The 21,757-nt window shown below is 62.4% G+C and overlaps 3 protein-coding genes across 3 annotated transcripts; 2 read left to right on the top strand and 1 right to left on the bottom strand.

Annotated features, from left to right (window-relative positions):
- Positions 1–551: 551 nt before the first annotated feature.
- Positions 552–4,519, top strand: RUFY4 (RUN and FYVE domain containing 4). The gene is made up of 11 exons (XM_032190062.1): positions 552–597; positions 877–983; positions 1,165–1,290; positions 1,522–1,628; positions 1,705–1,848; positions 2,061–2,286; positions 2,329–3,051; positions 3,128–3,226; positions 3,704–3,840; positions 4,173–4,304; positions 4,417–4,519. The coding sequence occupies exons 1-11, from the start codon at positions 552–554 to the stop codon at positions 4,517–4,519; spliced, it is 1,950 nt and encodes a 649-aa protein (XP_032045953.1).
- A 1,240-nt stretch (positions 4,520–5,759) lies between these two features.
- On the bottom strand, positions 5,760–7,844 carry LOC116490999 (C-X-C chemokine receptor type 2-like). The gene is made up of 2 exons (XM_032190668.1): positions 7,813–7,844; positions 5,760–6,835 (listed from the first exon to the last, which is right to left on the bottom strand). Exons 1-2 carry the CDS (start codon positions 7,817–7,819, stop codon positions 5,760–5,762), a joined length of 1,083 nt encoding a protein of 360 aa, XP_032046559.1. The 5' UTR covers positions 7,820–7,844.
- A 2,010-nt stretch (positions 7,845–9,854) lies between these two features.
- On the top strand, positions 9,855–21,401 carry ARPC2 (actin related protein 2/3 complex subunit 2). Its single transcript, XM_032190439.1, has 10 exons — positions 9,855–10,030; positions 14,127–14,161; positions 15,145–15,257; positions 17,057–17,102; positions 17,687–17,873; positions 18,279–18,372; positions 19,416–19,542; positions 20,335–20,435; positions 20,561–20,661; positions 20,944–21,401. The coding sequence occupies exons 1-10, from the start codon at positions 9,957–9,959 to the stop codon at positions 20,966–20,968; spliced, it is 903 nt and encodes a 300-aa protein (XP_032046330.1). The 5' UTR covers positions 9,855–9,956; the 3' UTR covers positions 20,969–21,401.
- Positions 21,402–21,757: the final 356 nt, after the last annotated feature.

Here is a 21,757-nt window from a genome sequence, read left to right as displayed (position 1 = left end):
CCCCAGGGGGCCCCAAGCAGAGGGTTCATTTCATTTTTGGGGTCTGCATTTGGGGTGGTCTCCCCCTTTTCCTACCCCCACCCCCCCCCCTGCCCCGTGCCGGGAGCCCCCCGCGCTCTTCGTGGCGCGCGCAAGGGAAGCGAGAGCAGAAGCGAAGGCAGCGCTTCCCCTGTGCCAAAGCCACATCCTGAATCCTGGGGGACACGGGGACGGGGACAGGGACGGGGACGGGGACGGGAGGGGTGGCTGAGCGCCAGCAGCACCCTGAGGAACCGGGCAGTGGCAGAGCCCAAAGGTTTTTGGGGACGTGGCACCGTGGGCAGCCAAGGGCGCACGGGACGGGGCGGCACTGCCCACCCCATACCCTGGTTAATGGGGTTAATGGGTGCCTGAGCCCACCCCCGTTTCTTCCCTGAGGGGAAGGCAGCCCCGTGGTGGAGCCGGGGGGGTAAAACCCCTAACCCCTGTCTGTGGGGTGGGGAGAGGCCTGGCACCCCTAACAGGCACCCTGCCTTTGCAGAGCCCCCCCCTCCGGGCTGGGGGACGGAGCCATGGCAGGGGACGGGGAGCTCAACCGTGTCATCAGGGACCTGCAGAGTAAGTGTGGCAGCGTGCCGACCCCCCCAGCGTGTCCCCACGTCCCCAATATCCCGCTGGCACCCCAACACAGCTCCCCCGTGCCCCCAAACCCATCCCCGCCACCGCCACCCACCGGGTACCTGTGCCCCCCTGCTCCCGCCGCTCCCCCCTGCGCCTCCCTCCCCGGGTTCCTCTTTCACCTGCGGGCAGAAATCCCCGGGGTTGGGATCTGGGAGCTGCGGGGTTGGGCAGGGTGCCCGGGTAGGGCCGTGCCAGCTCATCCCCGGCGCCCCGCAGAGACCATCGGGGAGCTGAACCGCGGCTACCGGGAGCAGAACCGGCCGGTGACCGACGGCAGCCGGGAGCTGCACAGCCTCTGCGCCCAGCTGGAGTTCCTCCTGCAGGTAGCCCCGAGGGAAACTGAGGCACGGAGACGGCGCCCGGGGCTGTCCCCAAGCTGGGGACACCGCGAGGAGCCGCGCTGGGTGCCCACTGGAGGAGCCGGATGGATACCACGGGGGGACAGCTTGGGGAGGGGGACGGATGGACACGGGGACCCCCCAACCGTGCCCGTGTCCCTGGCAGTTCGACCTGAAGGAGAAGAAGAGTTTTTTTGGGCAGCGGAAGGATTACTGGGACTTCTTGTGCCAGGGCCTGGCGCGGCGCCGGCAGGAGCACGAGGGCGTCAAATTTGTCACCTCGCTGGACAAGGTGGGCACGGGCCACCCACGGGGAGGGGGGGGCTCACGGGGCACCCCCGCGTGTGTGCGCGCACCCCCCCTGCACGCACGGGCACTCGCGCACTCCTCGATTCCCTCCCCTCTCATCAGCGCCCCCGATGCTCCCTGAGCCCCCAAAACCAGCCTCGGAGCCCCCCTGCATTGGGCTTTGGGGGCAGCAGGGTGTGGGGGGCTGCCTAACCCTCGCTCCCCCCCCCCAAAGCTGAAGACCCCCGTGGGCAGGGGCCGGGCTTTCCTGCGCTACTGCCTGGTGCACCGGCAGCTGGCCGAGTCGCTGCAGCTCTGCCTGCTCGACCCCGAGAGCCTGAGGTGAGAGCATCGGGGGGGTTGGTGCGGCTGTGGGGTGACGGCCAGGGGGGGTTTCGAGCCCGTTGTGTGCTTGCAGCGAGTGGTACTACGCCCGCAGCCCCTTCCTGAGCCCCCAGCGCCGGGCGGAGATCCTGGGCAGCCTGTACGAGCTGGACGGCGTCACCTTCCAGCTGGCCCTGCGCAGGGCTGACCTGGACACCGCCTGGCCCATGTTCTCTGAGTGAGCACGGGGACAATTTGGGGGGGACACCGGAGGCTCTCGGTCATCAGCATCCCCTCCCTGCCCTCATCCAGGGCCCCCCGGCCGTGCCAACCGCGCGCCCGCGCCCCGCTCAGCCCTCTCCATCAGTGCTGGGCCCTACGGGGAGCGTGGCTCGTGGGGGGGGGGACACCCGGTGGCCTCGGTGGCCCTGAGCCTCGTGTCCCCTCCAGGACACTGGTGCGCCCCAGCTTGGCAAAGACAGCCCCACAGCCCGGCAGTGCCGGCACAGGGGGACCCTGCGATGCCCGTGACCCCTCGCAGCCCGTCGCGGCACCACGCAGGGCACCGAGCCCAGCCGTGGGGGGTGAGGAGGAGGAGGAGGACGTGGAGAGGGAGCTGGATACGGAGGAGGATGAAGAGGAAGGTCATGGGGATGGAAAGGAGGAGGAGGAGGATGTAAAGGAGGAGGATGAGGATGAAAAAGAGGAGGATGAGGAGGATGAGAAGGAGGATGAGGACGAACAGGAGGAAGACGGGGATGAAAAGGAGGAGGACGAGGATGCAAAGGAGGAAGAAGGGGACATCCCCAGCACCACGGAGGTCCCCCAGCTGGGTGCCAACCCCGTCCCATCACCGCCACCCGGCACAGGGCTCACGGCCGGGCCGGAGGCGTCGCTGCTGGTGGCCCGGCTGCGTGCCGAGCTGTGCCGGCAGGAGGAGGCGGCGCGGGCGCTGGCGGCCCGGCTGGCACGGGAGGAGCGGCGGCACCGGCAGCGGGAGGAGAGCAGCGCCCGGCAGGCCCGGCTGCGGGAGCGCGAGGCCGAAGCTCTGCGGGAGACCAACGTCTTCCTCAGCCGGGCGCTGGCCGAGGCGGGGGGCCCGCGGGCGCTGGCACGGGCGCAGGAGGAGGCCCGGAGGTGGCGGGAGGTGGCGGAGGAGCAGGGCGCCCGCCTGGCCGCGGCGCTGGGGGAGGCGGCGGCGTTGGCCTCGCGCCTGCAGGACTGCCAGGATGCGCTGGAGGAGCGGGCACGGACGGGCACCCCGAAAGATGAGGGCACCCCGAAAGATGAGGGCACCCCGAAGGATGTGGGCACCCCGGGCGAGGTGGTTGCGCTCCAGGAGGTGCTGCGGAGGGCGCTGGAGCTCGCCCGGGGTCCCCAGGACCCCACGATGGATGGAGAGGGAGAGGGGGACCCCGGCACGGCAGCTGATATGGCGATGGTACGGGCAAGCTGGGGGGGTCCCGCTGTGGGGTGGGGGGTCAGGGGGTGAGGGCTGAGCCCCGCTTGTCCCGCAGCGCCTGGCAGCCCTGGCCAAGGAGGCGCAGGAGGAGGCTCGGCAGAGCCAGCAGCAGCTCCAGGCACAGAGGGAGGAGGTGGCACGGCTGCAGGAGCAGCTCAGCAGGTGGGGGGGGGACACCGTGGGGACCCCCGGCCCTACAAGCACACGGGCACGCGGGAGGGGTGACCCCTGGTGCCCCGCTGCAGATCTGGGGGGCTGGGGAAGGGCAGGGAGGGGTTCGGGGATCGAGGGGGAAGGGGAGGTGGAGGGAGGGAGGGATGGGGGGCGGGCGGGATGATGGAGGTGGGGTGGGGGGGGTAAGGATGGATTTGGGGTGAGAGAGGGATGGGCGGGGAGGCTGGAGGGATGGATTTGGGGCGATCGGATGGCTGGGAGGGCAGAGGGACAGAGGGCCGGGTGTGGGGAGGGACGGATGGGCACGGTGCGGGGACGGCGAGCTGTGGGGCCGGGGAGCCGGCTGGCTTTGGGGGACAGACAGAGGGACAGGCACCCAGGGACGGGGAACCCTTCTCCCCACGGCCACCCCCGGGGCTGAGCGGTGCCGTGCCCGCCCCGTGGCAGGGCCCGGCAGGACGGGGAGCGCTGGGCAGCGGCCCTGCAGCGGGCGCAGCGGGAGGCGCTGGAGCGGGAGGCCACGCGCGGCGCGGAGCAGGCGCGGCAGCAGGAGCTGATCCGCGACATGAAGGGGCGGCTGCTGGAGCTGCTGCGGTGAGCCACGGGGCCACGCGGGGCCACGCGAGGGCTCCCAAATCCCGGCGCCCAGAGGAGGGCACCAGAGCCCAGGGGTCTGGCGTGCCACCCTCGGGTGCCCAACGTGGGTCTCCCACAGCCTCCCACACCCTCAGACCCCCTCCACGGTGCGGGGACAGCAGCAGCGAGGCTGTCACCCGTGGCTTATGGCACAAACCCGGGCACAAACCTGGGCACAGCAGCTGCAGAGGGGCTGTTGCACGGACCCCGTCACCCGCCCGGGCACACGCACGCACCCACGACCAGCCCAGGTGACGCGTCCCCTCCCCGTGTCCCCTCCCTCCCCGCAGGGAGAAGGACGCCCTGTGGCAGAAGACGGAGGGCATCGATGCTCCGGCACCCAGCCCGGCTCCCCGCGAGGCAGGGCTGTGCGCCCGCTGCCACAAGGATTTCCGCCTCCTCTCCCGGCGCTACAGCTGCAGGTGGGCTCCTGGGGACACCAGGGGACACCGGGGGACACCGGGGGTCACCGGGGGACGTGGTGAGGCCGTGCCAGGGTGGCACAGCCCTCACCGCACCCCCTCCTCTTGGCAGGCTGTGCCAGGGCAAGGTGTGCCACGCGTGCTCCGTGGACGTGGGCAAGCAGGGGAGGTGCTGCCTGCTCTGCTACCAGCAGAGGCACCCGGCGGCTACGTGAGCCCCGAGGGGGGGCTGTCCCGCTGCGCATGGGGGCACGGGGTGTGCGGGCAGGTCCTGGCACCCCGGGTTTTGGGGCTGAGATGTTCTCCTCACGGCCGGCCCGTGGAGAGGGAAACAAACCCGGTCCTGCCAGCCCAGCGCCTCCGGTGTCGTCTGTCCGTCGGCAGCACAAGTGGGGTGGGGTGGGCAGGGGGATGGTGGCACGGGGGTGTCCGAGCCCTCCCCACGGGGATTGTCCCTTAGCAGGGGTGTCCCAGGCTTTGCCCCGTCCTGGTGTTGAGGGCTCTTGGCCAACAGCCCCGGTTTCCTGCCGGGCTGCAAGGCGCCGCTTGGGCAAGAGCTTTCCCAGACACAGAGGTGTTGGGCTGGCCCTGCCGAGCTGCCCTGAGCCCCCCAAACCGTGCATCTGGGTGCGGGGGACCCCCCATGCCCTGTCCCCAGCTGTCCCCATCCTGCACACCCCCGGGATTAAGGCCCCCCGGGATTAAGGCTCCCCAAGAGCTCGGAGCAGGGGGGACAGAAGAACAAGGTGGGACCCTCCTGGGGAGACCCTAGGGCAGAAACCCCGATGCTGGGCACAAGCAGGGTGGCAGGCGGGACCCCAGCAGGGTCACAGCCCCCTCCTCACCCCGCTGCCAGCCCCGGTTGCCCAAGCTGGGGCGGAAAAGCTCCCTCCACCCCACACAGGTTGTGTAAGGCCAGGTTCCCGGCTCCTTGCACAACGACGGGCCGGCCCCGCGGCACCGGGGGGACACGGGGTGGGTGCCCCAGGAGCTGCCACCCTCAGGGGGGGCAGGGGGACAGGGCCAGCTCGCTGTCCCCACGGGCAGGGAAGGGCCACGGAGGGCATCTTGCAGGGATTTGTGCCCGCTGTCCCCAGGAAGCGTGGCGCAGCGGGGACGTGCCCCAGCCCCCCGGCCAACAGGAGCCACACACGGGTGACAAACCCGCCACCTCCTTTATTGCTGAGCTGTCACACGGGGGCCACGGGTTCCCAAAATCCCAGGCGGGCGGGGAGGGCGGGCAGCACCCGGCACCTCCCCGGGGTCCCCCCCGTGCCGACGCTCGGTGTCCTTACACCTCACCACAGCGTCGCGGTGCCACCAGGGCTCAGAGTCACCCCGCTGCCACCCTCCCCGCCGCACGGCACCGCGCACACGGGTGGCCACACGCACCCCCAGCCACCGGCAGCCCTCATTTATGGCCACCCGGGTGCCCTGAGGGGTTGCCCTGAGGGCTCAGAGGGTGGTGGAGGTGTTGCCGGAGGTGGAGGCGTAGGAGGTGCGGCCGTAGCGGGCCACGGCGTCCTTGCTGATGAGCCCGCGCTGCGCCAGGATCTTGAGGAAGCTGTTGCGGAATTTCTGCCCGATGAAGGCATAGATGATGGGGTTGAGGCAGCTGTGGGAGAAGCCCAGCACCTGGGTGACCGAGAGGGCCGTGTCGATGTGGTTCCTGCGCTCGCAGGTCTCGGCGATGGCCCGCGTCCTCATCAGGGTGTCGCTCACCAGCGTGATGTTGTAGGGCAGCCAGCAGACGAGGAAAACCAGCACCACGGCCAGGATGACCTTCATGGCCCGCTGCCTCTGGGCGTTCTTGGTGCGCAGCAGGGTGTGCACGGTGACGCCGTAGCAGAAGAGCATGACCAGGAGGGGCAGGGCGAAGCCGAAGGTCTGCGGCAGCACCCGCAGCACCACGCGCCACTTGGCCGTGTCCTCGCCCCGGATGCGCTCGTAGCACACGGTGCCGTTGCTGGGCGAGACGAAGGCCTCGCGGAACAGCAGCACGGGCAGGGAGAGCAGCACGGAGAAGAGCCAGATGCCCAGGCAGACGAATTTGACCCAGTGCCTCTTCTCGGTGGCGGCGCGGGTGGCGTAGACGATGGCCAGGTAGCGGTCCACGCTGATGCAGGCCAGCAGCAGGATGCCGCTGTAGAAGTTGGCCTCCTGCAGCACCGAGACGGCCTTGCACATCACCGTGCCGAAAACCCACTCGTGGGCCCGGTAGGCGGCCCAGAGGGGCAGGGTGAGGGCGAAGAGCAGGTCGGCCACCGCCAGGTTGAGCAGGTAGACGTCGGTGACGGAGCGGTTGGCGTGGGAGGAGGTGACCACCAGCACCACCAGCCCGTTGCCCAGCAGGCTGAGGACGAAGACGAGGCAGTAGACGAAGACCACCAGGTACTTGTTGAGGACGGAGCCGTCGGGCCGGCAGGGGGACGAGAGGATGGCGGCGTCGGGCAGGGCCGTGCTGTAGTCGTAGGTGTAGTTGTAGAGCAAATCCGAGAGGTCCCCGTTGAAGGAGATGGTGTCCATCCCGCCTGCGAGCCACCGGGCACCCTGAGCATCCCCCGTGCCAGGCACGGGGCGCCCGGGCGCCGTCCCCAAAGCGTCCCCCCGGCACAACGCCCCCCACCCACCCCACCTCATCCCATCCCGTGCCCCCTCCACGTCCGTCCCCAAGGCGGGGGGGGTCCCCAGCCACCTCCTCTCAGCCCGCCTCCTCCAGCACCCCCAAATCCCCATTTTTGGGGTGCGCCTCGGAAATATTTGGGGACCCCGCGGCACCTCCCCGAGCACGGGGCGGGTTTGGTGGCGGTTTCACCCCTTTCTCCCCACCGGTCCCGTCCCGTCCCCGTGTGAGGTTGCACCCCCCGGACGGAAAGATGTGTCACCCTTTGCGGGGCGGTTTTGGGAAGATTTCACGTCTCTGGCTTTCCTGTTCCTCCGCTGCCGGGCACCCCCGCGGCCCCCGCGATGGGGAAATGGCAGGTGGAGCCCAGCCTGGCCCTTGGGGACACCTCCACGCCCTGCCCCTTGTCCCCAAACACCACCGGGGCTCCAGCCTTGCCCCACCACGATTTGGGACCATTTTCCGACCCCATTTTTACCCCAGCCCTTCCGTGGCACCGGGGCTGAACCCCGACGCTCACCCCAGGAGCAACCTTCCCCTCCTGGCCGGGCTGGGGGGGATTTCCCCCCAAACCCACCCCCCCGAGCTGTCCCCGCTTCCCCTCGCCCTATTTTTGGCCGCCACAATCCCTGCAGTTCCTCTGCGCCCCCCCCCCCCCGGAGGAAGCGGATTTCCCCCCAAAAAAAGGGGAAACCCCCCGCTTCCCCTCCCGACCCCGCTCACAGACCCTCCTGGGGACACCGGGGTCCCCCCTGGGTTGGGGGGGCTCACCCCAAAAGGACCCCTCCTGGAGCTCAGGGGGCTCCCCCCCCAAGCACCCCCTTCCCCGCAGAAGGAGCGGGGTGTCCCCAAACCACCCCAAAGCCGAGCACCCCACAGACTCACCCTCCATCAGCTGCCTCCTCCGGACCCCAAAAATCCTCTCCCCTTCCCAGCCGTGCTGGGGAGATCTCCCCAACCCTCTCCCCTCCGTGCCCCGGCTGTGGGTTTCGTTCTGGGGCCGTCACCCCCCAAAAGCAGCTTTGGGGTGCCCGGGGGAGCCTCCGCCAGCGGGTCCCTCACCTGTGCCGGCCGCCCCGGTGCCGAGGAGCAGCTTTATGGGGCCCGGGGAGGAAGCGAGGTTGCAAAATCTCCTCCACCAAGGGGAAGTGGCAGCCTCCACGGCCCCCCCAGCCTGGGCAACCCCCCCCCTCCCCTTGCTTTGGGATTTTGGGGCACCCCTTGGGCTCCCCCTGCATCCCCACGGCTGCTCCGGTGGCCTGGGGACCCCCTCTTTCCGGGGATGCCCTAAATTCTCTGGGACACCCCAAATTCCCTGGGGCTCCCCTAGATTCCCAGGGACACCCCTAATACCCTTGGACACCCCCAATTCCCAGGGATACCCCTAATTCCCTGGGGCCCCCTTATATTCCTTGGGGTTTCCCTAAATTCCCTGGGACACCCCTATATTCTCTGGACACCCCTATGTTCTCTGGAGTTCCCCTATATTCCCTGGGACACCCCTAATTCCCCGGGGTCCCCTAAATTCCCCGGGACACCCCTAATACCCTGGGACACCCCCATATTCCTTGGGGCTCCCCTATATTCCTTGGGGTTCCCCTATTTCCCTGGGACACCCCTAATTCCCCGGGACACCCCTATATTCCCTGGGGCTCCCCCATATCTCCCTGGGGCTCCCCTCCTTCCCAGGGTCACCCCAAATTCCCTGGGGCCTCCCTACATTCCCTGGGGCACCCCTAAACCCCTAGGGTACCCCAAATTCCCTGGGGCCCCCCTACATGTATATTCCTTTGGGCACCCCTAATTCCCTGGGACCCCTTTAATTCCTAGGGTCACCCCAAATTTCCTGGGTCCCCCCTATTTCCCTGGGGCTCCCCTATTTCCCTGCTCGCCCCTAAATTCCCTGGGACTCCCTTCATTCCCAGGATCACCCCAAATTCCCAGGGACACCCCTATATTCCCTAGGGCACCCCTAAATTCCCTGGGCCCCTCCTATATTCCCTGGCACACCCTTTTATATTCCCTGGGGCTCCCCTAAACCCCTAGGACACCCCTAATTCCCTGGGGCCCCCTTCATTCCCAGGGACACCCCTACATTCCCTGGGTCACCCCAAATTCCCTGGGGCCTCCCTACATTCCGTTGGGCACCCCTAAACCCCTAGGGCACCCCAAATTCCCTGAGGTCCCCCTAAATTCTCTGGGGCACCCCTATTTCCCTGGGGCACCCCTAATTCCCAGGGTCACCCCAAATTCCCTGAAGCCCCCCTAAATCCCTGGGTCACCCCTATTTCCCTGGAGCCCCCTAAATTCCCAGGGTCACCCCAAATTTCCTGGGTCCCCCCTATTTCCCTGGGGCTCCCCTATTTCCCTGCCCCCCCCCCTAAATTCCCTAGGGCCCCCCCTCATTCCTGGGGACACCCCAAATTCCCTGGAGCCCCCTACATTCCCTGGGGCACCCCTCATTCTCAGAGTCACCCCAAATTCCCTGGGGCCTCCCTACATTCCCTGGGCCCCCCCCAAATTCCTAGGGTCACCCCAAATTCCCTGGAGCCCCCCTAAATCCCTGGGTCCCCCCTATTTCCCTGGGGCCCCCCCAAATTCCCTGCACCCCCCCTAATTCCTTGGGGCCCCCCCAAATTCCCAGGGGCCCCCCTATTTCCCTGGGGCCCCCCCAAATTCCCAGGATCACCCCAAATTCCCAGGGCCCCCCCTATTTCCCTGGGGCCCCCCCAAATTCCCTGCACCCCCCCCCATAACCCCCTCACCCCCCCCACCCCACCCACCCCTCCCTTCTCCCCGCCCCCTCCGTAGCCACGCCCACAAGCGTGACGTCACCGAGATGGGCGTGTCCTCCCAGCGGCTCTTCCGCGCATGCGCCCTCCTCCCTCCCTCCCTCCCTCCCGCCGGCGGGCGGGTGCCGGAAGTGACGCGCGAGGCGCTGAGGAGAAGCGGAAGCGGCGGCCGCAGGGCTCGGGCGGGTCCCCCCGGTGCGCGCAGCGGAGCGGAGCTCGGCTCCCCCCGGCCCCGCCATGATCCTGCTGGAGGTCAACAACCGCATCGTGGAGGAGACCCTCACCCTCAAGTTCGACGGCGCCGCCGCCGGGTACGGCTCGGGGAAGCGGTGGGGGGGGGGGAAGGGGAGGGGCCCGGGGGAGGCCTCAGGGCCTGAGGGGGTGGGGGAGGGGTGGGGGGGGGGGGGGGGGATGGGGGGGGCTGTAGGGGGTTATGAGGGGGGATTGGGGGGCTGTGGGGGGATATAGGGGGATTTAGGGGGTGTGAGGGGGATATAGGGGGCCAAACGGGGGGGATTGGGGGCTATGGGGAGCTATAGGGGGGGAATTGGGGGCTATAGGGGGGGATTTGGGGGCTATAGGGGGGATTTGGGGGCTATAGGGGGGGATTTGGGGGCTATAGGGGGGAATTGGGGGCTGTGGAGGGGGATTTGGGGGACTGTGGGGGGGATTTGGGGGTATGAAGGGGATTTGGGGGGTGTAGGGGGGGATTTTGGGGGCTGTGGGCGGGGATTGGGGGCTGTGGGGGGAATTTGGGGGGCTACGGCGAGCATAGGGGGCTGTGGGGGGGATTGGAGGGTATGGGGGGATTGAGAGGCTGTGGAGGGGGAGATTGGGGGGCTGTGGGGGTGGGTATAGGGGGCTATGGGGGGATTAGGAGTCTATGGAGGGGTATAGGGGGCTGTGGGGGCGGTCACGGCTGCAGTGGGGAGGGGATGGGCAGGGCCCGGGCGTGGGGAGGGGCTGCGGCGTTGAGGGAGTGAGGATGGGGCTGGAGTAGGGGTGAGGGGCAGGAAGGCAGCGGCAGCCCGCAGCCACTGCCTGGGGGCGGGGAGCGGGTTCCTGTCACACCCCTGGGTCAGCCCCAGCCTTGGGTTCACGGGGCTGGGGGTGTGCGGGTGTCGGGGCCGGTTGTGGGGCACCTGCAGCACTGCCCGGTTGCCTCAGCCCCTGGGGTGGCCCTCGGGTGGCTGTGCCTGCAGCCCAGCTGTCCCTGTGCTTGCTGCCACTGCTGGCAAGAGCAGCACCGGGCACCTTTGTGTGGGGACAAAGCCTAGAGAAGCCCAGCACGGCGCTGGGATCTGTGGGGTGGAGCCTGCCCTGGCTGCTCGGGGAAGGGACCCCCGGCCGGGCCCTTTTCTGTGCCACCTTTATCCTCGAGTCACTTGAGAAGCGCTCTGCTTTTCGCAGCCCTGTGACCGAGGCCATTTCCTCCGTGCTCCCCCCTCTCGCTTGATTTCTCAGGTCTCTGGGGGTGACGCTTCTTAAATTTACCTCTCTAACTTCTCGTTTTAAACCAACGTCTTGCAAACGTCTTTAAACCGTGGCCCGAAGCCGCTGCGAAAATACCTGCGGTTAGCGACTCGGTGCTGAAAGCTGCCGAGCTGGGGGAATACCTGGCTGCTCCGCGGGGCATCGGCTGAGCCTCTGCGGGTGTGGAGGGAGCAAACTGCTCCGCGGGCTGCAGGGCGGCTCGCTGTGCCTCGAGGAATTGCCTGGGAGCTGGAGGCACGCTCGGGTTTTCCCTTTGCTGAGAGAAACGGGGTGGGAGGAAGTGAGCTCTGCCAGGTTCGGGGTTTTCATCTTCGTGTCTTTTTTTTTTTTGCTATGTGCACAGAGAGAAAAATAACAGCCCGGTTTAGAAGTGAAGTGCTGGTGACTGTCTTTGTGCCCAGTGAATCTTCACCCCAATTTGCCCTCTGATTTAGCAGGGGAGGTGTGGCACGGGGCTCGTTTCCATGGCTGTGGCTTTGCAGCCACACGTAGCTTGCCCTGAACTGCTGGCAAATTAATCATTTATCCCAAATCGTGCCTTAGTGCTTGCCCACCGTGCAGAAGAAAACAAATCTGCATGAACAGGGAGCAGGCAGGGCATTGTGCCCTGCAGCTCTGGTTCCCGTGAGGGGCCAGCTCCGTGTCACCCCCGGGAGTGCTTCCCGAGTGCCTCCCGGGGAGCGGTGTGCAGGAATCGGGTGGAGGAGCTGGATTGTGGAGGAACCATGTGGATAATTTTAGCCGTTGCTCATCATTTTTTTATTGGGGTGACCTTTCTGCAGCGAGAGCCTGCAGTCTGTCTCCGAATCTGGCTCGCTCTGCGTGTCGACTCCAGCGATCTGCGAGCTCTGCTCAGAGCTGGAAGCTCTCAGCTTTGACATATTCCTCACCCCCTCCCCCTTTTTTTTTTTTTTTTTTTTTTTTGTTTTCTTCCCCTCCTATGGAGCAAAATATTAGAATATCTGAGAGCGAGGCAGGGAAGTTTGGAAGTCGGCTGCGTGAAAATTGAGGCGATGCTGTCCCAGCAGAGCTTTGCTGTTGCTCCCGAGTGCCTGCTGCCATCCCTCCACGGGCACCCCGTGCTCTGGGATGTGCCGGGCAGAAGGCAGCGCTCAGAGCCGAGCTGCTGGGTGGTCAAACTGCCGGGCTGCGAGGGCCGGGAGCCTCCCTGCCTCCCCCTGCACGAGACTGGAAGCTGAAAGCCATCCTGCGGCACGGCGTGGCCGCCGGGAGCTCTGCATGCGGCTCACGTGAGCGCTCCAGGCAGCCGCTGGATTTCCAGCGCCCGGGAGTTGCGCCCGGTTCCCCGCTTCTCCCCTGCATCGCCCTTCTCACCGCCAGCCCCGAGGCCGAGAGCTGAGAGAATCCGCCTTAAAAGAAGTTGCTTTGGTGATGAAACGAGTGGAAACGGGGCCGTGCCCGCCCGGAGCTTTTGTGTGCAGAACAAAGGCTGGCGTGCAAAGCTCCTAACCTGCCTCGGGTCGAGATCTCAGCTTCTGAAATACCCTGACAAGTCATTTTCCCCTCTCCCGAGGTGCTGGCTGAGCGAGCAGGGGCTCATTGTCCTTCCTCAGCAAAATCATTCCGTTGCTCATTGTCTGCCAGGTGCTCCCCTCGCTCCTCACCGTCAGATTTGTGTTTGGAGGGGCTGCCGAGAGCCAGGAGGTGACAGCTCTGCGCGCTTGGGGACTGGGCTTTGAGCGCTGTGACTCTCAGGAGACGGAGCCCAGCTTTGAGGATGCGTCCTCTTTAATATTCCCAGCTCTCGTGTGCCTGACTGCGCTATCTTTAAAGCTTCCTACACGGGTTGCTTTTTTTATAAAAAAAAAAAAAAAAATTTCTATTGCCATCCGCGCTGATTCCGGAGTCTGAGTGTGGCGCTCTAAAAGAGGAACGCGTCTGCGTCGTCTGACCGTGTGGGATCGCGGGGATTTTCTCCCATCTCTGCCTCGAGCAGTCCTCGGCGAGCAGCAGTGGTTTAGATACAATTCGGGGGCATGGTTTTCATCTTCAGGGATGCAGCACCACGGACGGAGCCTCTCCGGTCTCCCAAATAGAAGGGATGCTGCTTTTCGCAGCTAATGGCTCTCAGGAAGCAGCACCGCCTCCTCCCTTCCACTTAGGATCCCTGCCCGGGGGATGATTCCTCCCTTTCTGCCCACGGAAAGCGTAGCTGACCCCGTGCACGGCCTGGGATTGGTGCTGCTCAGTGCCTTGGGCTCTGCGTTGCCTGCTGATTCGAGCACGTTGTGGTCATTCGGGGCTTCCAGGAATGAGACTGCCTGCAGGAAAGCGCTTGGAAGAACAATGCTTTCTGCTGAGCAGGGGAAAAAAAACTGAAAGCCTCTCTGGGATAAGCTGAAAGAAGGTAAATAGGGAGTTGTTGCTTCCTTGGTGGTGCCTGGTACCCAGCGGGACACTTGTGCAGGGCAAGTTTTGGCAAAAAAAACTCTCACAGGCAAACTGGCAAATACCCTTTGTGAAGGGGTTATTAAATCCGCGTACCTAAACACAAATGGCGTGTGAGATGCTTCTGGTGCTGCTCTGAGATCCTAAAGGCGGCACTGGTAGCGTTAGTCCCCAGCACTGTCCCCAAAAGTGTCCCCTAACTCACTTGAAATCTGCAGTCTGTGATCTCCAAACCTATTAAACTCCAAATAGCAGCAATCTCTGCCAGCTTCGAGGCCTGTTTTATACCCTCTCTGGTAAGACTGGTTCTGATAGGAATGGGGAGTGAGCCGAGGCTTCTTGTCAAAGGTTACCTGCTACCCGACCAGCAGGAGCTAGAAGGCTTTTCAGAGCTGCTTGGGAGAAATACAGCACTGGAAATTAATCCTCTTTTCTTCACAGCTTGGAGGCTGCTGTTTGATTTCTCATTTACCTCCTTTGTTCTCTGTCCTTTTTTCTTTCCAGAAATAAACCAGAGGCAGTAGAAGTAACATTTGCAGGTAAGCGCTGAGTTCTCCTCACCTTTCTTTTTTTTTTTTTTTTTTTTTTTTTTGTGGCCTGCCTGTGGTTATCCTGGCGCACCCAAATTCACCCAGCACCGCTGGCAGAGGGAAGAGCAGCGCCAGGACAGACTCTGAACACCCAGAGCTGTGTGCTGCAGGTGCCAAGCCTCCTGTAGGCTGCCCTGTGTTTTCTCTATACGTCCACCTTCCCCGGGGCTTAGCCCCCAGGGATGATTTTGGCAGTCACAGTGCTTGGTGTGAGCACTGGCTGGCTTTTACCTCGCCCGTTCTCCAGCCCCAGACGTGGTGCTGTTTGCTATTAGGTCTTCAGGGTTGTTAGAAAGCTGGCTTGGGGTGCCAGGCGAGATGAATTCGGAGCCTGAAGCTTCCTCTCTAGGATGAGAAGCAGCGAGGAAGCACAAGTGCTCGCCAGCAGCCGATGTCTCACTTCTGTTACCAGGAATTTGTGCGAGCTGCGGGGCTCTGCGGCCAAACGGAGCGTGCTGGGTGCCCGGAGGGCTGCCTTGCCCCCCTCCTGCCCTTGCTGCCCCTTCTGCAGCGAAGTGGAAGCTCAGCAGGCAGTGCCTGAGCTGCCTTTGCTCTGCTGATGGCTTTTTTTTTCTCCCCCAGGCTGCAGCTGTGGCCTGGTGGGCACATCAGTCGCTTGCTGTGCTTGGCATCCAGACGGCTCCCATCCCCGCGCGTTTGTGTCCCTGTGCGCTGAAGGCGAGCAGATTTGCTGGGGATGCTGAGTGGCACCAGGCTGGATCTTGTGATCTGTGCTGGGCATGTCAAAGCTGTTCCAGCCCTTTGAAGGATAACAGTGTGATGTTACCCAGTGAGGGCTTTCTCGTGGTGTATCTGTGAGGACAGGAAACGTGTCACCCCATGGAATTCCTAGAACGCACAGGGAAAGAGTTCCCCAGAAATAGGAAACGCTCCCTCTCGAGTTCCTTACGTTTTTCTCTCTTGCTTCACAGACTTCGATGGAGTCCTTTACCATATTTCAAACCCCAACGGAGATAAGACAAAAGTGATGGTCAGTATTTCTCTGAAATTCTACAAAGAACTCCAGGAACATGGTGCTGACGAGGTGAGTATCTCTGGACATCCAGTGCCTTGAGCCTACAGAGGTTTCATCAGCACAGGCAGTGCCCTTGGGATGTTGTTAGGGTCTGACTTGCAGAGAAGTGTCTGGATTTGTCTGTGCTTCCACCTTGTGCTGACAGTCCTGTGCCAAGCAGGAGTCCCGCTTTGCTAGAAGACAAAGCACGCTCCCATTCTCCTGGGAATTAGCAGTCATCTTTTCTGACCCTACAGCCTGAAGGGCAAAAAAAGGCATCACTAACTCCGAAATCCCTTCCAAAGGAGTGCGAGGCCTGGCAGAAGCAGTTTCCCTGGCAGATGTTCTAGTGCAGGAAGGCAGCAAGGCAACTCCAGAGTCCCGTGGCGCTGCTCGTCTGACTCTAACCACGCTTGATGAGCTCCAGCCGTGTGTGCAGACCTTGATCACGGCCTGCTTCCCTTTTTGCTGCTGCTGTGCGAAGGAGCAGGTTCAGTTCCTGTTGAATGGGCTCGGGCTGCGGAGGGCCATTTATGGTAGAAAGCAGGAGCCTCTCTGAGCCGTGGTTGGGTGGCGAGGCAGGAAGTGTGACTCAGTTCCTGAGTCAATTTTCAAATCTCCTCCCGTTAGCAAACGGGGTGCACCCTGCAGGTTTTTGCCACTGGGTGTCTGTCTGTGGAGGGAAACGAGGAAACCGGTCCAGGAATTAGAGAGTCGGGCGAGAAACGGGAGGTTTGAGCCCAAAGTGAATCCCTGCAGGTTGCAACGAGGCCTCTTTGCCCCTGGCTGCTGTGCTCAGGCCCTGGTGCCGTGCTGGCAGTGAGGGCAGCTGCCAGCCAACTTGTCAAGCTCTGAGAGGAAGATGGGATCTCTGCAGGACTGCCTCGGGAGTGCTGACTAAATAGAAGTTGCATTTTTAAACCGCCGTTTAACAAACTGCTTCTCTCCGTGCTTCCCTGGAGAAGACGGAGCTTGTTTCGGCACTTCCTCCGCTCGGTCTTTGGTGAAACCCCGCTGGGAAGCCGAAGTGGAGTTCCTGCTAAGGCAGAGCATCTCCCCGGGCCGCTGCAGGCAGGCTTTCTGCTGAGAGGAGGTTTTTTGGCGTGCAGAGAGCCCGTGCATCCTCTTTGCGTGGTGCTGGTGGGTGTCAGCCCAGGAGGGCCAGTTCTGCCACAGCGTCGTTCTGTGCTTCTCCGCGAAATGCCTCCTGTTCCCGGCCCCCTCACTGCCACGGAGCCGTGGCTCAGCTGAAAATTGCCATTGATGTAAAATTCAGCAGTGATTATGCTCGAAGAAAGGTTTGTGCTGTGCCGTGGGCGGCTCTGCTTCTGGGAGGCATCCAAGCCACCTGGCAGTCTCCTCTCCATCCCCATCTGTCCCACGGAATGGGCTGAGGCCAGGCAGGCGATCGCTCGGCCACGCTGCACCTGACCTCATCTCTGAGCGTGCAGGGAGAGCACCAGGGCGTGCTCTGCAAGGTTTTCTGCATCCTAAACCCCTGGGGGCTGCCCTCAGGGTGGGAGGGGGGTTGGAGCCCTCAGAGCTGCCGTGCCGAGCTCCACTGACCGTTCTTTGAAGCCACGAGGCATGTGGAAGGGGGATTCTTGTCCACAGAAGTTCAAAACTAGCAAGAACTTTAAAAAGTTCTGGTTTTGCCTCCTGCCCTGCAGCTTGTTCCCTGCCAGCGGGGTTCAGGGAGAAGGAGGAGGCAATACAACAAGAAGCCAGTGACTTAGCTGTTTGGCCACGCTCCGTTTGACCAGGGGAAAAAAAAAAAATCTAAATTTCAAACTTCTGGAAAAAAAAAACCCTGTCCGTTTCTTTCCTAGGTATTGAAGAAAGTCTATGGGAGCTACTTGGTAAATCCTGAATCAGGTAACCCTGCTGTAATATTCACACCGTGTGTGCGTGCAGCTCCAGAGTGACTCAGGTCACCTCGGAAACGCTCAGATGGAGGCTGTGCCTCCAGAGCCCGATGTCTGCGTCTCTGTGCAGCGAATGGCAACCCGAAGGGTGCCTTGTGCACGTCAGGGCTGAAGCAGCTCGCGGCACGAGCTGTAACGCTCAGCGCAGCCCTCCCCCGGGAAGCCGCTGTTCCTCACGGCTGGGTCTTTGTTCTTCGCAGAGAGGCTTTGTGAGGCACAGGAAAACCATGGTTACCTGTGACAGCTTCTCTTCCTACTCACTGCACAAAACTGCACAAAACGCAGCCCGCACGTGTGTCTGGGAGCCAGGAAGGAGCCCCGGGGATGTTGCCCTGGCCACGTGCCCACCGGGCACGGCTCCTGGCAGCAGGGGGGTGGGAAGCGGTCGCCCCCGGGGCTTTTGGAAGGCCTCGAGGCAAAGGTGGGACAGGTGGTGGCGGGGTGCTTGGGCTGTGGGCGTTTCTTTGCAGAAAACGTGTGCCTGGCTGCAGTAAGGCCCTGAGATGCTGAAGGTTGGTGTCTGGCCCTCCCCAGGTTACAACGTCTCCTTGCTCTACGACCTGGAGAACCTCCCAGCGGACAAGGATGCCATCGTGCACCAAGCCGGCATGTTGAAGCGCAACTGTTTTGCTTCGGTCTTTGAGAAGTATTTCAAATTCCAAGAAGAGGGCAAAGAAGGAGAGAAAAGAGCCGTCATCCACTACAGGGACGATGAGACAATGTAAGTGCTCGAGGAGTGGAGGCAGACCTCTGCTCAGAGCTGTAGGATGTGGTGGAAGGTCAGGAAACGCTGTTGCTCTGTGCTTTGCCGTGGTAATAAGGGCCTGTCCTAGGCTGTAAGGAGCCTGGGAGGGTTCTGCTCACCCCTCAGGCTGCAGAGACGTTATACAAGAGCCTCTATTAGCAGGAGCGCTTGTGGCTGCACGCAGGAAAGGAATCGGCCGCTCCCAACAGAAATGTTTTGCTCTGTGTAAATACAATCTTGGGAGGGGAAATTTCCAGCAGGCGGGCCCGTGAGGGTTTGTTGCATCTACCTGAGCTCGTCACGCAGCTGCCTCCTCGTCCGGTGGTAGCTCCAGCAGCTCTGTTCACAGCCGGGTTCTCCTTTCTCCCCCCCCCCCCGCAGGTATGTGGAGGCAAAAAAGGACCGCGTCACGGTTGTGTTCAGCACGGTATTTAAGGATGATGACGACGTGGTGATTGGGAAGGTGTTCATGCAGGTATGGAAACGGGCATCGTGGAGAAAGGGTCTGGGGTTTGAGCTTTTGCCCTCCTGCCTGCTGACAGGCCTGGGGGCAGCGAGACACTGGCCCAGTTTGCTGGATACCAGTTCACCTGCGCTGAAGATCATTGCGACAGGGTGTGTTGTGATGGCAGCAGTGGGTATCTTACCTCACGGCTCTGCTGTCTGTGTGTTTAGCTGTGGGCAGGGCATCTGCTCTGGTTTTGAGCTGTTCCCCACCAGCATTGCCCACAGCCTGCAGTTGAGCTTTATAAGCCAGCAGGGAGGTGTGAAGTGAACAAAACCGGGTTTGTGAGGCTCCTGGGGAGAGGGCAAGGCTTCAAGGGAGTGGCTGTCCCAGAGTCTGCGTGTCCCAAGTTCTTGGTTTTCACTACAGCAAATCCTGTTCCTGCCTGGCCACAAGAGTTTCCACTCTGAGTCACGCTGGCTCCTTCCCTCCAGCTATTGCTCTTGCGTAACACCCAGCTGCTTATCTGGGCTCTCATGGAGAAAAACCTGGCCATTAACCAACCAGTGAAGCCATCCCCTCTGGTATCGGCGGGCAGAAGTGCAGGCTAAGCGTTCGTGAAGGAAACCCCAGTGAACTACTTGGCTCTCCAACAGGAGCACGGGTCCTCCTGCCCGTGAGGCAGAGGGGGGGAGATTGTGCTGCCTCGGGACAGGAGATGGGGTCTGGACTTTCCCAGCCCCGTTTAGGGACGGTCCTGCAATGCAGAGCTGGCTCATCCCACGTGAAACGAGTGTTTGCTGCTTCCTGAGAGGTTCCCTAGTGGGAAAAGATCTGCCTGGAGGCGTTGTTTCAGGGCTTAGAGAAGAGCTGGGAGGAGCAGGCTTCACGCACAAGTTCCAAACCCCACAGGTGCCTTTTCCTGCCCAGGTGAAGCCACCTGGTGGGAGATGCTTTCTGCAATGGCAGGGAAAGCTGGGAAACCTCTGCCCAGTGACCCTGCGGGAGAGAGGAGCCCCACTTGCTTTCCTGGCGTGCCACGGTGGGAATCACCCGATTTTTGTCGTTTTCAGGAGTTCAAGGAGGGTCGCCGGGCCAGTCACACAGCCCCACAGGTGCTCTTCAGCCACAGGGAGCCACCCTTGGAGCTGAAAGACACCGACGCAGCCGTCGGCGACAATATCGGCTACATCACCTTCGGTAAGCGGGCAGCTCCGGGGCTATGAGCTGGGGAGCGGGCAGCGAGCCACACGCTGTCGGGATCAAGTGAAATTTGGTGTGAGAGCAGGGAAATCAGAGGCTTCTTTCTCACGGGCATGTGGCTGTAGCTGTGGCTGCTCCAGCTGCAGCCAGCTGTGCAGTGCTGGCCCAGCAGTCACTGGCAGGAGCGGGGCTGCGAGCTCTGTGTCTCCAGCTCTTCCTCTCTGCTCTCGGCCAAACGCTTCTGTCTCCGAAGCACCTTCCCCTGCCTGCGGAGGCACCGCTTTGCTGGCCAGCAGGCATCGATTCCTCCTGGGCAGCAGAGCTGAGGAGCCCAAACCCTGCTCCTGTTTGAAGGGAGAGAAACTGGGGGTCCTGGCTGGCTGCTCAGGCCGGCGTGGCTGTGGATTGGAGCGCAGACCAAAGGTTTTTCAGCCCTTGGATGTGGGGCACGGCCCCGAGGTAGCAGCCACAGCTCCCTGCAGCTCCCTGCGGTGGTGGCGTCACCTCTGGGCACTCGGCCTGGCCTCCAGCTGTGTCCAGGCTGCTGGGAGAGAGCCTTGGGCACGTGACAGCGGGTGGGAAAGCGCTGCTAAGCCCTGTGTTTGAAATCACAAGTGGTGCTTAATCCTGCTTACGCAGCGCGCTAACGGGCTCTTTGTAGGGAGCAAAGCCTGCAGCAGCAGAGGAGCCTGAAGCCCTTTGGTAGCTCCAGGAGGGGATAATGGGGTCGAGAGGGGATAATGGGGTCAGGAAGGGGGTAATGGGGTCGTGTGGCTGCTTTTCTTTCAGTGCTGTTCCCCCGTCACACCAACGCTGCTGCCAGAGACAACACCATAAACCTGATCCACACGTTCCGGGACTACCTGCACTATCACATCAAGTGCTCAAAGGTACTGAGGGCATGCAGCCAGGGGGGGAAAGGGGAGGTTTGAGCTGTGGTTAGCTGAAAGACTCAAAATCAAAAACCTCAGCCGTGAGGACAGGATCCTGAAGCGTCCCCGCGTTGTTTCTGCAGGCCTATATTCACACGCGCATGAGGGCAAAAACATCGGATTTCCTCAAGGTGCTGAACCGTGCCCGTCCAGACGCAGAGAAGAAAGAAATGAAAACAATCACGTGAGTGGAAAACGGGGACGGGGGGGTGCTGTGGGCAGCTGGGGGCCGGAGCAGGTTCCTCCTGCCTGTGGTCAGCAGCTCAACGGGGCTAGGAGCCTTCCCGTGGGGCTTGCTCTGCACTCGGTGCCATATAAAACACCCCTGAGCCCTGAACTGCCCCTACCTGTGTCTCTGAGAGCTCAGGGCAAGCATCTGCTGGCCAAAAAGCTGCCCTGGAGCTCAGCAGCCAGCCAGAGGCAGCCCGGAACAGGCACTGACCTCTCTCCGCGTCCATCCTTGCAGGGGGAAGACGTTCACAACCCGTTAACAGCCGGGGCACGGAGGCTGCTGTGGAGGATGAAGGTTGGGGCACTTGCTACCCGATAATCGTAGCTTTTAATGTTGCACCTCTGTGGGCTCATAAGGAATTCAAGCAATCGGGGTCTGTTTGTACGACAGTTTGGGGAGTAATCTGCAGAAACGAGCTGTGCTTGCGAGGACTCGATCGTTCCAAGAAAACAAACCTTAATTCCAGTTTGATTGACTTAAATTTCTTTTCTTTTTTTTTTTTTAATTTTTTTTTTTGTTCTTTTCAAGCTGTTTCGCTTTGCAATATGTTACCGGAAATAAGTTGCAGTATTTCTTAGGAAAATAATGCAATATTAACTTGTTTTCTTCTGAGTATTTGAGTTCCAAAACTCCTGTATCTGAAGAAATACTGTTGGGGTTCATTAATAAAGGAGATCTTTCTATCTTAAGGAGCTGGGGGCTTTTGGCTTGTCAATGCACGTGGAAAGACAAGCGCAGGGGGGGGAGTTAGAGCTAACCATGGGGAAATTACCGTGTCCTGGAGCTTCCCTCCTCCCTCACTCCGTAGCCCCTCTCTCTTCTCCTGCCAGGAGGGGGTTTGGGGCTTTGCCTCCAGCCTGACCCCAATAAAACCAGCTGCTGCCACCCCTCAGCTCAGGGCAGCCACATCGAATCCTGGTCCTCAGGAACCCCGAAGGAAGCCCAGGAAGCATTAGGGCAGCGAATTCCTGAAGCTCCTGGGGTTGGGGGAGGTGGGTGGGGGCAGTTCCAGCTCCTCTCCCTCCCCAGCAAGCAGAGCAGGAGGGGG

This window comes from Aythya fuligula, chromosome 6 (genome assembly GCF_009819795.1).
Source record: "Aythya fuligula isolate bAytFul2 chromosome 6, bAytFul2.pri, whole genome shotgun sequence".
Lineage (NCBI taxonomy): Eukaryota > Metazoa > Chordata > Aves > Anseriformes > Anatidae > Aythya > Aythya fuligula.
This window is presented reverse-complemented; position numbering and strand designations above follow the sequence as displayed.

What these genes read in the sequence shown, in the direction of transcription:
- RUFY4 (XM_032190062.1), top strand. Translation starts at nt 552, where the DNA reads ATGGCAGGGGACGGGGAGCTCAACCGTGTCATCAGGGACCTGCAGA. An exon ending in AGCTGGAGTTCCTCCTGCAG is followed by an intron (nt 984 to 1,164) that starts GTAGCCCCGAGG and finishes TGTCCCTGGCAG; the next exon opens with TTCGACCTGAAGGAGAAGAA. An exon ending in CGGCAGCTGATATGGCGATG is followed by an intron (nt 3,052 to 3,127) that starts GTACGGGCAAGC and finishes CTTGTCCCGCAG; the next exon opens with CGCCTGGCAGCCCTGGCCAA.
- ARPC2 (XM_032190439.1), top strand. Translation starts at nt 9,957, where the DNA reads ATGATCCTGCTGGAGGTCAACAACCGCATCGTGGAGGAGACCCTCACC. An exon ending in TTCGACGGCGCCGCCGCCGG is followed by an intron (nt 10,031 to 14,126) that starts GTACGGCTCGGG and finishes TTTTCTTTCCAG; the next exon opens with AAATAAACCAGAGGCAGTAG. An exon ending in ATCACATCAAGTGCTCAAAG is followed by an intron (nt 20,436 to 20,560) that starts GTACTGAGGGCA and finishes TTGTTTCTGCAG; the next exon opens with GCCTATATTCACACGCGCAT.